This window comes from Parus major, chromosome 1 (genome assembly GCF_001522545.3).
Source record: "Parus major isolate Abel chromosome 1, Parus_major1.1, whole genome shotgun sequence".
In the NCBI taxonomy this organism is placed as follows: Eukaryota; Metazoa; Chordata; class Aves; order Passeriformes; family Paridae; genus Parus; species Parus major.
In genome coordinates, this window is record NC_031768.1 from 88,902,335 (window position 1) to 88,914,439 (window position 12,105).

Consider the following 12,105-nt stretch of genomic DNA (forward strand, 5'->3'; position numbering starts at 1 on the left):
GGCCCCCCAGCATGAGGAGGACATGGAACAGTTGGAGAATGTCAGAGGAGGCCACGAGGTTGGTGAGAGGGCTGGAGCACCACGTATGAAGACAGGCTGAGGAGATTGGGTCTGTTCATCCTGGAGAAGGTTCTGTGGAGATCTCCCCCAGCAAGCTTCCAGCGTCTGAAGGGGACTGCTGGGAAGCTGGAGAGGGAGTCTTCATCACTGTTGTGATAGGACAAGAAGTAAATTGAAAGAGGGGAAATTTAGGCTGGATATTAGGAAGGAATTTTTTACTGTGAGGGTGGTGAGGCACCGGCCCAAGTTGCCCAGGGAAGCTGTGGATGCCGCAACCCTGGCAACGTTCAAGGCCAGGCTGGATGGGGCTTTCAGCAACCCGGTGCAGCGAGATTGGGACTAACTAATCCCTAAAGTCCCCTCTAACCCATGACATTCCAGGGTTCTGTGGATCCGCGGCGGTCACTTCTCCGCCTCAGCTGTTGCACCTCCCTCGCCGCTGCGGCGGGCGATAGTCCGAGCGGAGCGGCGCCCGGCGGCTCCCCCCGCGGCCCGCCGCGCCTTGGTACGGCCCGCGGGGCCGCGGTGCGCGCCGGGAGCGGGCCCGCCCGGCGCGCGGGGGTGCGGCCGTGATCCCGCGCCGCGCTCCCGGCACGTCCCGGCCCGACATGGCCCTCAACAAATCCATGCACGCTCGCAACCGCTACAAGGACAAGCCGCCCGACTTCGCCTACCTGGCTGGCAAGTACCCCGAGTTCCAGCAGCACGTGCAGACCACCCTCGCGGGCAGGGTGAGGTACGGCCGGGGCGGGATGGGGCGGGTGGGTGCCCATGTGTGTCTCCCTCCGGGCACCCACGAAAGTTCTGCGTGTGCTTTTCAGCCTGAATTTCAAGGATCCCGAGGCCGTGAGGGCTTTGACGTGCACCCTCCTGAAGGAGGATTTCGGGCTGACCATCGACATCCCCGTGGAAAGGCTCATTCCCACCGTCCCTTTGAGGCTGAACTACATCCACTGGGTGGAGGATCTCATCGGCCACCGGGACGCTGAGAAACAAACCCTGAGACGAGGCATTGACATAGGTACTTGGCAAAGCTAAACGTTTCAATCCTTATTTACCATCAGTAAGTAAGACAGTAGCAGATACAATTCGTTGCACATGCACAGGGATGCGTCAGGTTCGAGAAACAAAGAGATCTGATCTATTTTCGCTGTGGTGGAAGGCAGTCTGAGCTCCACAGGTGTTTTCATGTGCCCTCTGGGCGGGCAGGATTCCTCTGCACAAACACAGCAACAGTCACGGCACGCAATTATGTGGCTTTTCAGGGCCTTGAACTCACTTGAGTGCATCTTTGTGTGGTGTACAAAAACTGTGCTTCTAGAAATGCAGGCAGAAATGTCATTCTAGAGGAACTAAAAAGTGCTTCTTCTCAATGTTATAACCGGTGAATTGTTTTGTTGCTAATTTATTAATTTTGCTTTAACCCTAAATTTGGTTGTCATTGATAATTTGATCACCTAAGTATGGCGTAATTATTCTGTACTAGCATCTCTCTCTTTTTTACCAAGTTTTTACCTGGCTGTCTCTCTTTTTGAATATCTTAATTGACAGTTTGATTTCTTTGATAGTTTTGGACATTGGGGAAAGACAGTCTGGTGGAACAGATTTTTTTTTTTTGGTGGTTGTTGTATGCATTGAAGTAGATTATTTTTGATAGATGATAGAAAAATGCTGAAGAGAAATTTATTTGTGGTAGGTTTTTTGTTTTAGTGAAGTCAGAATGTATTTAGCTTTCTTTATATAAATTAACCAATGTCATATAGAAGAAAAATAGTTTAAACCAAAGTTGATAGTTTACTAGAAAATTTATTCTAGATTATTAAATTATTTCTTTTATGTAATGTACAAATATGCAAAAGTACATGTTTGACATTGCTATTTTTCAAATTATAAAAATTAAATTCACTAAAGAATTGAGTAGTGGATGATCAATAATCAGCATTTTCTTGAAGTTAGTTCTTTTTGGTGTAATAAGTACATAGTTAACAGCCACACTATGTTTAACACTAGTACTTATTTTGCATTTTTCATGGATTTTCACTTCTGCAGGGACAGGGGCATCCTGTATCTACCCATTACTTGGAGCAACTTTGAATGGCTGGTATTTCCTTGCAACAGAAGTGGATGACATGTGCTTCAATTATGCCAAGAAGAATGTGGAACAGAATAACTTGTCTGATCTTATAAAAGGTACAATGTAATAAGTAGCATATGAATGTTGTGACATATCCTTGCCATGTTCAGAGGCATATCAGAAGGTGTATTCCTTCCAAATACATGCTCAAATACATACTTTTACTGGGGCAGAATATTTACTAAAGTCAGTGTATGCTTAAGCCAAAAAGCTGCTTTGTCTAGCATGGGATGGGTGGATAGAGAAATACTCTTCCTTACCAAAATCTGGAAGTTAAACTTTACCATGGAGTGTTTTTATCTCTATATTCCTTGTCTATTACTGAAGTATTTCTTAGTGTTTGGGCTATTTCTGCTGGTAGGAGACCTGGAATACTCCCCTTGGATAACTGCATGAAACTGCCAGAAAAGTGTATCTTGTACAGAGTTCTTCATCCTCACTTCTTGAATGAAGTCCTGGCACTGCCTGTGGCAGCAGAGGCAGTATGCCAGACTTGATCTGGGAATGAGCTTGGAAAAATTTCTGTAGGAACTCAGTGTAGTAAAAATCAGGTCCATTTATGAGCTCTGAAGAAAAGCTTTTGGGAGCATCCATTTGAGCAACATGTCTTAGTCTGTTGTCCATGTCAGTCTTGAAGATCCAGAGCTTGATGTGGAGAACAATGAGAGTTTTCTGTCACTCCTGCCACTGGTTTCTAGTGGTGTGGAGGGAATTTAGTGTGTTTCAATGGGAATCATTTCAATACTGGAAAAGCAGCTGGCAAAGTAACAGGCTTCCTGTGAAGCTTTAGTGCCTGTACTTGTAAAGCACATTTATGGTGGTATTGGAGAACTTGGCATAACTCAGGCAGTCCTTGTTGTTTTAAACAGATTCTGCTGCTGTGTATAAGCATACAAGCTGTTTGTATGCTAATCCTTGACCTGAAATCTTTATTTGCATGGTGGTATTTGTTACATCTCTTTTATAGAAAGCCTTGTTTAGAAAGTACAGTTTTTACACAATGTATAATGTATATAGCATGTTAAATAAAATACAAAGTTCCTTACTTGCCAAATTCACTTTTTCTAATAGTGGTTAAAGTGCCACAGAAGACTCTTCTAATGGATGCACTGAAGGAAGAATCTGAGATAATTTATGATTTCTGCATGTGTAACCCCCCTTTTTTTGCCAACCAGTTGGAAGCTAAGGTGAGGTAACAAACTGCATGTTGTATGTACTTCAGTAGTCAGTGGGATGGTAGCAAGAATTTAACCTCTTGGCTTGGCCATGGTTGAGTGGAAAGTCCCAAATCATCCTGAAATAGCATTTAAGCCTTCTCCCTCCTCATCCCCTAGCCCCTAAAGGAGTTCTGAAAACTTAACTGTTACCCCTCCTAAAGTGGAGGATGAGCTGTAGCATTCTTTCCCAAGTTCTTACTGTCTTAGAAAATGAGTTTGGAAAATAGACAGCTGGTAAATCTGAAATCAGGTGCCTGCTGTGTAACAGTGGTACAGAGGAATTAGTTTCTGAAATTTTGATTAACTGCATTTTTCATTTCCTTAGTCATGCAGACAGTATCATACAGGTCTTGCAACACTGAACATAAGTCAGAAATGTGCAATGCAGACCAGGAGATAAGAAGATTTAAGATTTGATTAAACACCATAGATTGTAATTGCATAGATGCACTTAGCACATCTTACATGGATAGGAACTACATATTTCACGTTAGCAGTATCCTGGTGTGACAAGTAGCTTACCTATGTTTGAGATTGTAGGGAATTCACTCAGATATGTTTATTTTGAATAGATCTTTGTCTGTTATCCGTGGTTCTGATGGGGGGAGGATAAGTAGAGGTGGTGGTGCTTGCTACCTACTAAAGATTAAGATAGGAAGCAGTGTACAAAGCAGCATAATATTTCATTAAATGTTCATGTCAAATGTTCTTCTTTTTTAATCCAGGGAGTTAATTCTCGAAATCCACGGCGTCCCCCTCCCAGCTCTGTAAATACAGGAGGGATCACAGAAATCATGGCTGAGGGAGGAGAACTAGAATTTGTCAAAAGAATTATTCACGATAGTCTCCAGCTTAAAAAGAGGTTACGGTAAGTGTTTTGTTCCATTTAAAAAACCCCAAACTAACACCTTTTACCTTCATCTTTGGCAGAAATCAGGCAAAAATGTTATTTTAGTGACTATGGTCCAGTGATACCTGCTGAGTTGCTTGATGGTACTTATACATCCAATTGTTCCTGAGCAGCAAATAGGAGTTATTGCTGGAGGTATCTAAATGCAGAAGGAAAAAAAATCCTGTACAAGTGACACTTATAGCTTGCAGCAAAATTACCATATGTACCTGATAAGAGACAGATCAGGGTTCATTCTTAAGGACTTTTGGGATGGAGGAGGTTTTATGACATTGCCTAGTTATCTGTTGATTACTTAAAACTTTCTATCTTTTCCTGGCTGAATTTTGGCAACTTTCAGCTTTGCCTGCTGAAGGACACTGTTGTACTGAATGCTGTCTCGAGTGAACATAAGCTGCAATAAAAAAGAGGGAGACCTTCTTTTGACCTTACTTTGAAACAGATGGCATGTCTTCAGTTTTTTGACTACCAGGCTTTCACTTCCCCAGTGTTGGACAAAACTGTCCTTTGATAACTGGGAAATCTAACTTCAATACGTTGTATTTATGAATAAGCTTTTTTGAATCCAATCATCAAAAAATGTGGAAAATGGGGTTGTAAGGCTCGAATAATCATTTAGATGAAGAACAGAGCTTCAGAATCAGAGGAGATTCTGAAGATGTGGAGCTGGGTGGAAGGATAAGCTTCACTTGAAGTGGGAAAATAACTTTTTTCCTTTTTTTGCCTGATCTTTTCCTTATGAAATACAGGTTACTTGATAGAAACCTGGATAAGATATGAGTGAGCACAAGTGATAGTCAGTATGTCTGCTTTTGAGCATAATTACTTGCCAATAGTTGGTTATTGCTTTTTGTTCTGATTCATTCTCCAAAGAAAGTGGAGAAGTTGAAACAAATTCTTGTAAGGTTAACATCTTCCCCATAACTGAAGTCACTTTTTGAAACAAGATTATTCATTGTTCACATGTTGTTTGAACTCCTAATGTATTTCTTAAAATCACAAAAAGATATCCCTGTCCAGTCTGTCTTTGGACCTTCTGTTCTGAATTTTGTTGTATTATGTCCTAGTCACTCTGTTTAAGTGTGATTCTTGTTGTTATTTTGGTTTTTAATCTCATATTGTTTTTGCAGTGTTCTGATCCAAACAGTTCTTACTGATAGCTGCCATTCTCAGTTGTAAAAAAAAGTATTTGTGAAACACTTTTTTTAATGTGTTCTTTGCAGATGGTATAGTTGCATGCTGGGGAAGAAATGCAGTTTAGCACCACTGAAAGAAGAACTTCGAATCCAGGGGGTGAGTTTGCATGGAGTCCATATATATCCTGCCTGTGTTCCATACAGAATATAGTATGCTTCAATGTATGTGGGTAATTATTGTTGGATCATTTCATGGAGTTTTTATTACAAAAAGGAACTGCAATTCCTTGTTAGGGAAACAATTGAGGTTTAACTATTGTAGGTTCAAAACTGACAGATAGGTAGCAAATATTGTCTCCAAAGTTTTGTCTTTAGGACTAGTAGGAGCATGTATTCATTCTAGGAGATTCAGGGTTTCTGCTTTAAAATAGCCTTAACAAGGCTGTAGTAAAAAAAAAAAAACACACCAAAAAAAGAACAATTAAAAAATAATCTAGCTTGCTTTCTTCTTAGGTCACATGAAATCTAGCAATTTGGTTCATAAAAGAAATAGTAACACGATTTAAGTGGCAGTGTTATTTTGTTTGTGTTTAATTCTGGCATCAAGTAAAATGGAACCTTGTGCTGCTATTGTCATAAAAGAGGGCTGTGCAAAGGACTTTTGGATGGCTTTCTGGAGGAAGCATACTCTTCACTTAATTCCCATACAAAGAGAATAGTTGTGAGATCTGTCTTAGTATGCAGTGGAAGGAAAGAGAATTCTTGGTGAAATAAATTCCCAGAAATATGAATTACCAAAAGCAGATGCCGAGCTAGATACAAAATATCTGATTTTTTTCTCTGTTCTTGAACTGTTGCACCTCAGTCTTTGTAAAGGGGGAGAAATGAGAGAGGGCACTGACACCTCTGAGCTGTGTCAGAAAGAATCTCCATTTGAGTTATGAGAAAATATGCTTTGTTTGAAAGTGTGTGCAGTAAAACAATGTTGTTTATTAATCTGAAATAATGTATTACTTCTTTGCATAGGTTCCTAAAGTCACTCATACTGAATTCTGCCAGGGACGCACCATGAGATGGGCGCTGGCCTGGAGTTTCTATGATGATGTGCAAGTACCTGTAAGTAGCTTAATTCTGGTTTGCTTGTGATTTTCTGTGCCTCTTAGTTGAGGAAGAGGCTAATGAGCTGTAACTACTGTGATACAAACTGTTCTTCTTCAGACTGGAATATTGAATGTGCTGGGCTGTGTGGACAGTGGAATTTCTTAGATGGCTGCCAGTCTGTTAGCAGTAGGGATTCACGAGTGACCCTTGTTGAGGGTGGAAAAAGGAAGCCATTGTAGGAACTTCCTGTGGGTTTCAGTGAAAATAAGGATCATTTGTAGCATACCTCAAATAGCAGTTCAGTAGTAATGAAAATATGCTAAGTTTGGGGCTAGATTTGAATTTAAACTTCCCTCTGAGAACTCAGTTTTAATTTAACATGTGGATTCTGTTACCAAATAGGTATGACCACGTCTAACTCAGACTTGCCTACATGAATGTAAGTGGAGCTTGTTCACCTTAAATGTGAGCCAGTTGCTTTTTTGGATCTGGATGTTTGTATATTTGAATATAGGTATAGACAATAACCAGTCTTAAGGAAGATGCAAGTAAATTTTCAGTGCACTTGGGTTCAAATGTGGATATTGGCAGTTGGCCTCTATTCCCAAGAGCAGCCACACTTTGTCAGCTCATGGAGAGCTCATAGTTTGAAGGAACCAGTGAAGCTTTTTGCCTAATACCTGAAGATAAACTCCCTCTGTCCATCAGGCTAGCATAAAGTGCATGATCCTGTTAGCTGTTTTGAGTCTAAAACTCCTGGGGGTGAAGTGGAGCACGGGTCATGTGAACGACTGCTTAGTACCTTATGTTACACTCTTAATCCTCATGTCTTATGGAATCAGAGTCTTCTGAGGACAAAAGTCATCCTACTAGTACTGCATAGCCTTGTAATTATTTTCTTTCTTTCTTCTTCTAGTCACCTCCCTCTAAAAGAAGAAAACTAGAAAAACCACGAAAACCAATTACATTCCTGGTTTTGGCTTCTACAGTCAAAGAGTTATCCATCAAAGCTGCAGCTATGGGCTGGGATGCTGTAGAAGCTATTGCTGTGGTTAGAGCCTGGGTAGAGAAGATTCTTACTGATCTGAAGGTACAGTATGAAGTATTAGATGTTAAAACAGCATCTTAATTGAAAGCGTAACTGTGAGAAGATTGTATGAAATTCCATTTTCTTGCAATAGGTTCAGCATAAACGTGTTCCGTGTGGAAAAGATGAAATTAGCCTCTTTGTGACTGCCATTGAAAACTCCTGGATTCATTTGAGGAGAAAGAAACGAGAGAGAGTAAGGCAATTACGAGAACTTCCTCGAGCTTCTGAAGATATTCTGCAAGCAATGGAGGAGGAAAAGAACAGCCAGAAGAGTGTGAGCAACAACTCGGACTGTGAAAATCCCAAGGCTGAAGACTCTGAAATGGGGTTTATGGCACCTGATGAGGATGTCCAGATGACAGCAGGTGAACCAGAGGAATCTGCTGCCAAAGAAGAGCACAGTGATCCTGTGAAGGAAGAGGAGATGGAGGAAAAGCAGAGAGAAACATCGCTTGGGAAAGGTTCTGGTGATGCAAAGGAGGAACCTTGCCCTTCAGAAGAAGCTAGCAATCTGACAGGGGATAAAGAGCAAAGCCCTAAAGAAACTAGTGGGGGTTTTCTCTTCAAGTGTTTAATGAATGTGAAGAAAGAAGGAAATGATGTGGTAGTAGAAATGCACTGGGTTGAAGGACAGAACAGAGACTTGATGAACCAGCTGTGCACATACTTACGGAACCAAATTCTTCGATTGGTTGCTAGTTAGCTCTTTTTCCTACTTTGGTGAAGTAGGTCTGTCCTCAAGTTTTGTAAACTATTTTTAATGAATTAAAATTTTCAGATAGAAAATCTGTCTTTTCCCCTGAAAAGTAGATTGAAGATAGATGACTCCTTTAATATTTTAAATAACTTTTTCAAAGATGTAAGGAGGGCATGAACTGATGAGGAAGTAATAGATTTCATACTGCAGCTGTAAAACTATATGTTGAAGTGAAACATATTTATGCTGTGAGGATTTTAAATATCAGCAGTGCTTATTCTGGTCTTTTTCTGGAACAATAGAAATATATATTGTTACTAAGTAGAAATCTTTACTGAGTTATTTTCTTCAGTATTTTTTCAGTACTAATACAGGAAACGGTTATTCTGCAGTGGGAATTGTTTCCTGCAGTGAGGAGTCTTTAGCAGATGATTTTAGTATGCCTCTCTTTAATGTATCTAACTTTTGGTCAACAGAGTAGCAGTGTGTATACATTCTCCAAATGTCAATTCATTAAAATAATTGCTTTAGGAAAAAAGTGTGTAGTCTGGTGCTTGGGCTTTGAAACACAGAAGAGCCTACTGTTAGCATCTGGTTTTGTAAACTTGAACAATGAAAGAAGCTTTTTGAGCTGCTTGATTTAAAGACAATTAAAATACATTGACTCTTCCATTAGACCATCCTTTACACTTACTCAGATATAAGTGTCTGTTTAAGCAGTACTCTTAAAGAATTTTGCTTCCATTTAAAGCTGGGAATGAGAGCACATGCTCTTCTTTCGAGGGCCAGAAATTTCTGCGTGTATGTGTTTGAGATGATGAGCACCAGTCTTGCTTCATGTGAAGTCAGCCTCCTAACCTGTGATCCATTTCTCTGAAGAGAGATAACAGAACATGGAGAGCTTTTCTGAGTTGTGTGTGTGTGTGTTAATAAAAACAAAATAAAGCAGTGGTGTCTAGAAGGAAATAACTGTGTGTTCATAGTCCTGCTTTCAATGTTCACCCTTTGCTGTCCCTGTTTTTGAGAAAATCAGTATGTTTTCTTCAGTTGAAATTAAAAGGAACTTAAAAATGCCTTATTTTTTGATACAATGCTTTTTAGCACTTCTGTGGGTGATGGACAAAGACATGCATTTTTTGGATGCTGCAGAATTTTCCTGGAAGTTTCCTCGAACTACTTCTCGTATTCACGTTGCTGAGGAGACGTAAAACCAGTCCTAGTCTTTTAGAATCTGAAACAGCTAATTTGGCGTCAGAGACATTGGAAACAGCAGGTGAGGCTGTTTGTCCTTTGTGCCCTGTCCTGTTGCTTCAGCCCTGCAAGGTCAGCCTTGTTTTGTTGAAGCACACGGACCCTTCGTTAATGAGCTCCGCCTTTCACCGCTACAGCACGAGTACGGCACGGGTACCGCACGCTCGGAGCGCTGCCTAAGCAAAGACCGGCGTTTTTACAAGCACAGCCCCTACTCTGCGCTGGCCGCACGCCTCGGGCGTGCCGGGGTGCCCAGTGTGCTGCGGGAATTCCGTTCCCTGCTCCCGCCGTCCCCAGGCTCCCTCCCGCCTCCCGCCCCCTGCTCCCGCCGGCCGGGGCGGGGCCGGGTTTGAATGGCGGGGCGGGAAGATGGCGGCGGCACCGGCCTCACGCTCAGCGGTGCCGCCGCGGCCTCAGCCGCGGGGCTCGGCGGCGGCAGCTCCCGCGGGCCGGGGCGGGCTGTGCCGCCCGGCCCCGCCGCTCCCCGCCGTGCCCTGCTGAGCCCCCCGCCCGGCCTCGACCTCTCCCTGCGCCGCAGCGGCTCGGCAGGTACCGGCGCGGGAGAGCGCAGCCCTTCTCTCCCATTCCGCTTCTCTCCCGTTCCGCTTTTCTCCCATTCCGCTTCTCTTCCTTCTCGCCTTCCCCTCGGTCGTGCAGCGCGGCGGGTCGGGACGTGCTGGGCGAGGGGCAGCGGGGCACGCTGGAAGGGGCCGGGGACCCTCCCGCCTCTCCCAGCGCGGGGCCTTGGCCCGGGGGCGGCGCCGCTCGGGCCGCGCTTGGCCCCTTCCTTTCCCCCTCGAGGGCAGCGGCTGCCCTCGAACACCTGCTTGTGTTAGCAGGGGGCTGATCGAAGGATTTCCTGCGCCCCTCGCTGTGTGGTCGAGGAAGAAAATCAGAAAATGTATATTCCGTGCACCGTTCTGAGACGGGAGCGTTCTGTGTGTCGTGTAACAGTGGGCTTTATTCTTGGCTTGGCCTCTAGGTGCTGCCATAATACAACAATCGGTGTAGTCCGTTCCCCTTGGTGTACCAGGCAGGGTTTGTTTACCTGCGTTGTGAAATTGATCAAAGAATACATATAGAATGCGGAATAAGTATGCACAATATATTTCTGTATGCAATACACAGGATTTTGTATAAACATCTTGTGGCAAGGTGTCATATCAAGTGCTCCTGCTGCAAGACAGAGCCACTTAAAATGATGCTTCTGGATGCCATACATACATTTTACCAGCTTATTGTGCTCTTGAATCAAGAGAGAAATCAAGATGTATACAATCGAGATTGTATACAACATCCTAAATCAAGGTATTTACAGAGCATCTTGCAGTTTCATCTCTTTTGTGATTTTCTATAACTTTTTAAAGCATTTACATCTCTCGGTCTCTTCTCCAGTCATGTCACATCTCACTGATGTGATTGTGCTCTGAAAGATACAATTTTGTCAGTTTCTGCAAATGGAACAGAGCAAGGCTATGCACACATTTCCACAGTCAGCTCCCCAAAGACAATACAGTAAGCAGCACTCTTGTGTTTAACTGGCCCCACACTCTGGAATGGTTTTCTTACTTAGAAATCTAATACCTAGTGTTTTTAAACAACAATTTGCATCTGCCTACTTTTTACTGTTTCTTACCATTGTTTTAGTAAATAAAAAAAAGGTTAGTGTCACAGGTACACTTCTGTACAGCGATCTCTAAGCCACAAGTTTCCAAACACATGTTCATTTGTAATCTAAAGATATTCTTCAAACAGTTGCATCACGTAATCCTTTACTTATTCCATCCTTTACGTGAAATTTGTTGGTTTTAACACTGTGGAAAAAGCTTGAGGTCCTATCACATAGGGTTTTTTATGTTTCTGAATCCTAATTCTGCCAGATTAGTTGCTGTATTTGATTTGCAGGGCAAAGGGTGGACTATGAGCTTCTATGAAAAGCCACCAGAAGTTTTCCCTAGGTTGGACAGAGCCAATGCCAGCCAAATCCAAGAGGAACTTGCCATGACCAAGGTCAAGGCTATCAGCAATGGCAGTAGCACCTCTGGGATAATGTATTTAAAAAGGGGGGAAAAAAGGCTCGGTGTTTTTAAGATTTTGCTTTATTTCTCATTATCCTACTCTGATTTGATTCATAATAAATTGATTTTCCCCGAGTCAAGTGTTTTGCCTGTGATGGTAATTGGTGGGTGGTCTTTCCCTGTCCTTTTCTTCACTCATAAACCTTTCATTATATTTTGTCTCTCCTGTCCTGTTGAGGAGGGTAATGACTTTGGGTAACTTTGGGTAGCACCTGGTATCCAGGCAGGGTCAACCCACCACAGTCACAACTTAGGATAGACAATTCTGGTCTCCTCTGAATTCCCCTTGGGAAGTCTGTTCTGTTTTGTAGCATATTTCTGTTCTCTCCCAATGGTGTGTAAATTTTTGTTTAGTAATTTATTGTACTTTAATTATACAAAGTGAAGCAAAGCTGTGTAGAGGAGACTGATCATGCAGCAGTGACAGTCTA

General features: G+C 42.6%; 2 protein-coding genes across 3 annotated transcripts in view; both read left to right on the forward strand.

Moving 5' to 3' along the window:
* Positions 1-592: 592 nt before the first annotated feature.
* METTL16 (methyltransferase like 16) lies at positions 593-9,015 on the forward strand. 2 transcript variants are annotated; one of them, XM_015648088.1, is made up of 9 exons: positions 593-796; positions 882-1,081; positions 2,110-2,250; positions 3,266-3,381; positions 4,137-4,279; positions 5,545-5,614; positions 6,484-6,573; positions 7,475-7,648; positions 7,740-9,015. In XM_015648088.1, the coding sequence occupies exons 1-9, from the start codon at positions 669-671 to the stop codon at positions 8,349-8,351; spliced, it is 1,674 nt and encodes a 557-aa protein (XP_015503574.1). In that variant the 5' UTR covers positions 593-668; the 3' UTR covers positions 8,352-9,015. The 2 variants fall into 2 exon arrangements, with proteins under 2 accessions (XP_015503574.1, XP_015503582.1); XM_015648096.3 differs by having other exon boundaries at positions 715-791.
* Positions 9,016-9,949: 934 nt separating this feature from the next.
* Positions 9,950-12,105, forward strand: part of POLQ (DNA polymerase theta) — a 51,368-nt gene continuing 49,212 nt past the window's right edge. Inside the window, exon 1 of the mRNA XM_015624035.2 lies at positions 9,950-10,145. Within this exon, the coding sequence (XP_015479521.2) occupies positions 9,950-10,145 (196 nt within the window). The remainder of the gene's footprint in view (positions 10,146-12,105) is intronic.

Bases quoted from the DNA above. Each gene is read 5' to 3' on its own strand.
- METTL16 (XM_015648088.1), top strand. From the start codon at position 669: ATGGCCCTCAACAAATCCATGCACGCTCGCAACCGCTACAAGGACAAG. The intron at 2,251-3,265 runs GTACAATGTAAT...TTTTTCTAATAG, and splicing joins CTTGTCTGATCTTATAAAAG to TGGTTAAAGTGCCACAGAAG. The intron at 7,649-7,739 runs GTACAGTATGAA...TTCTTGCAATAG, and splicing joins AGATTCTTACTGATCTGAAG to GTTCAGCATAAACGTGTTCC.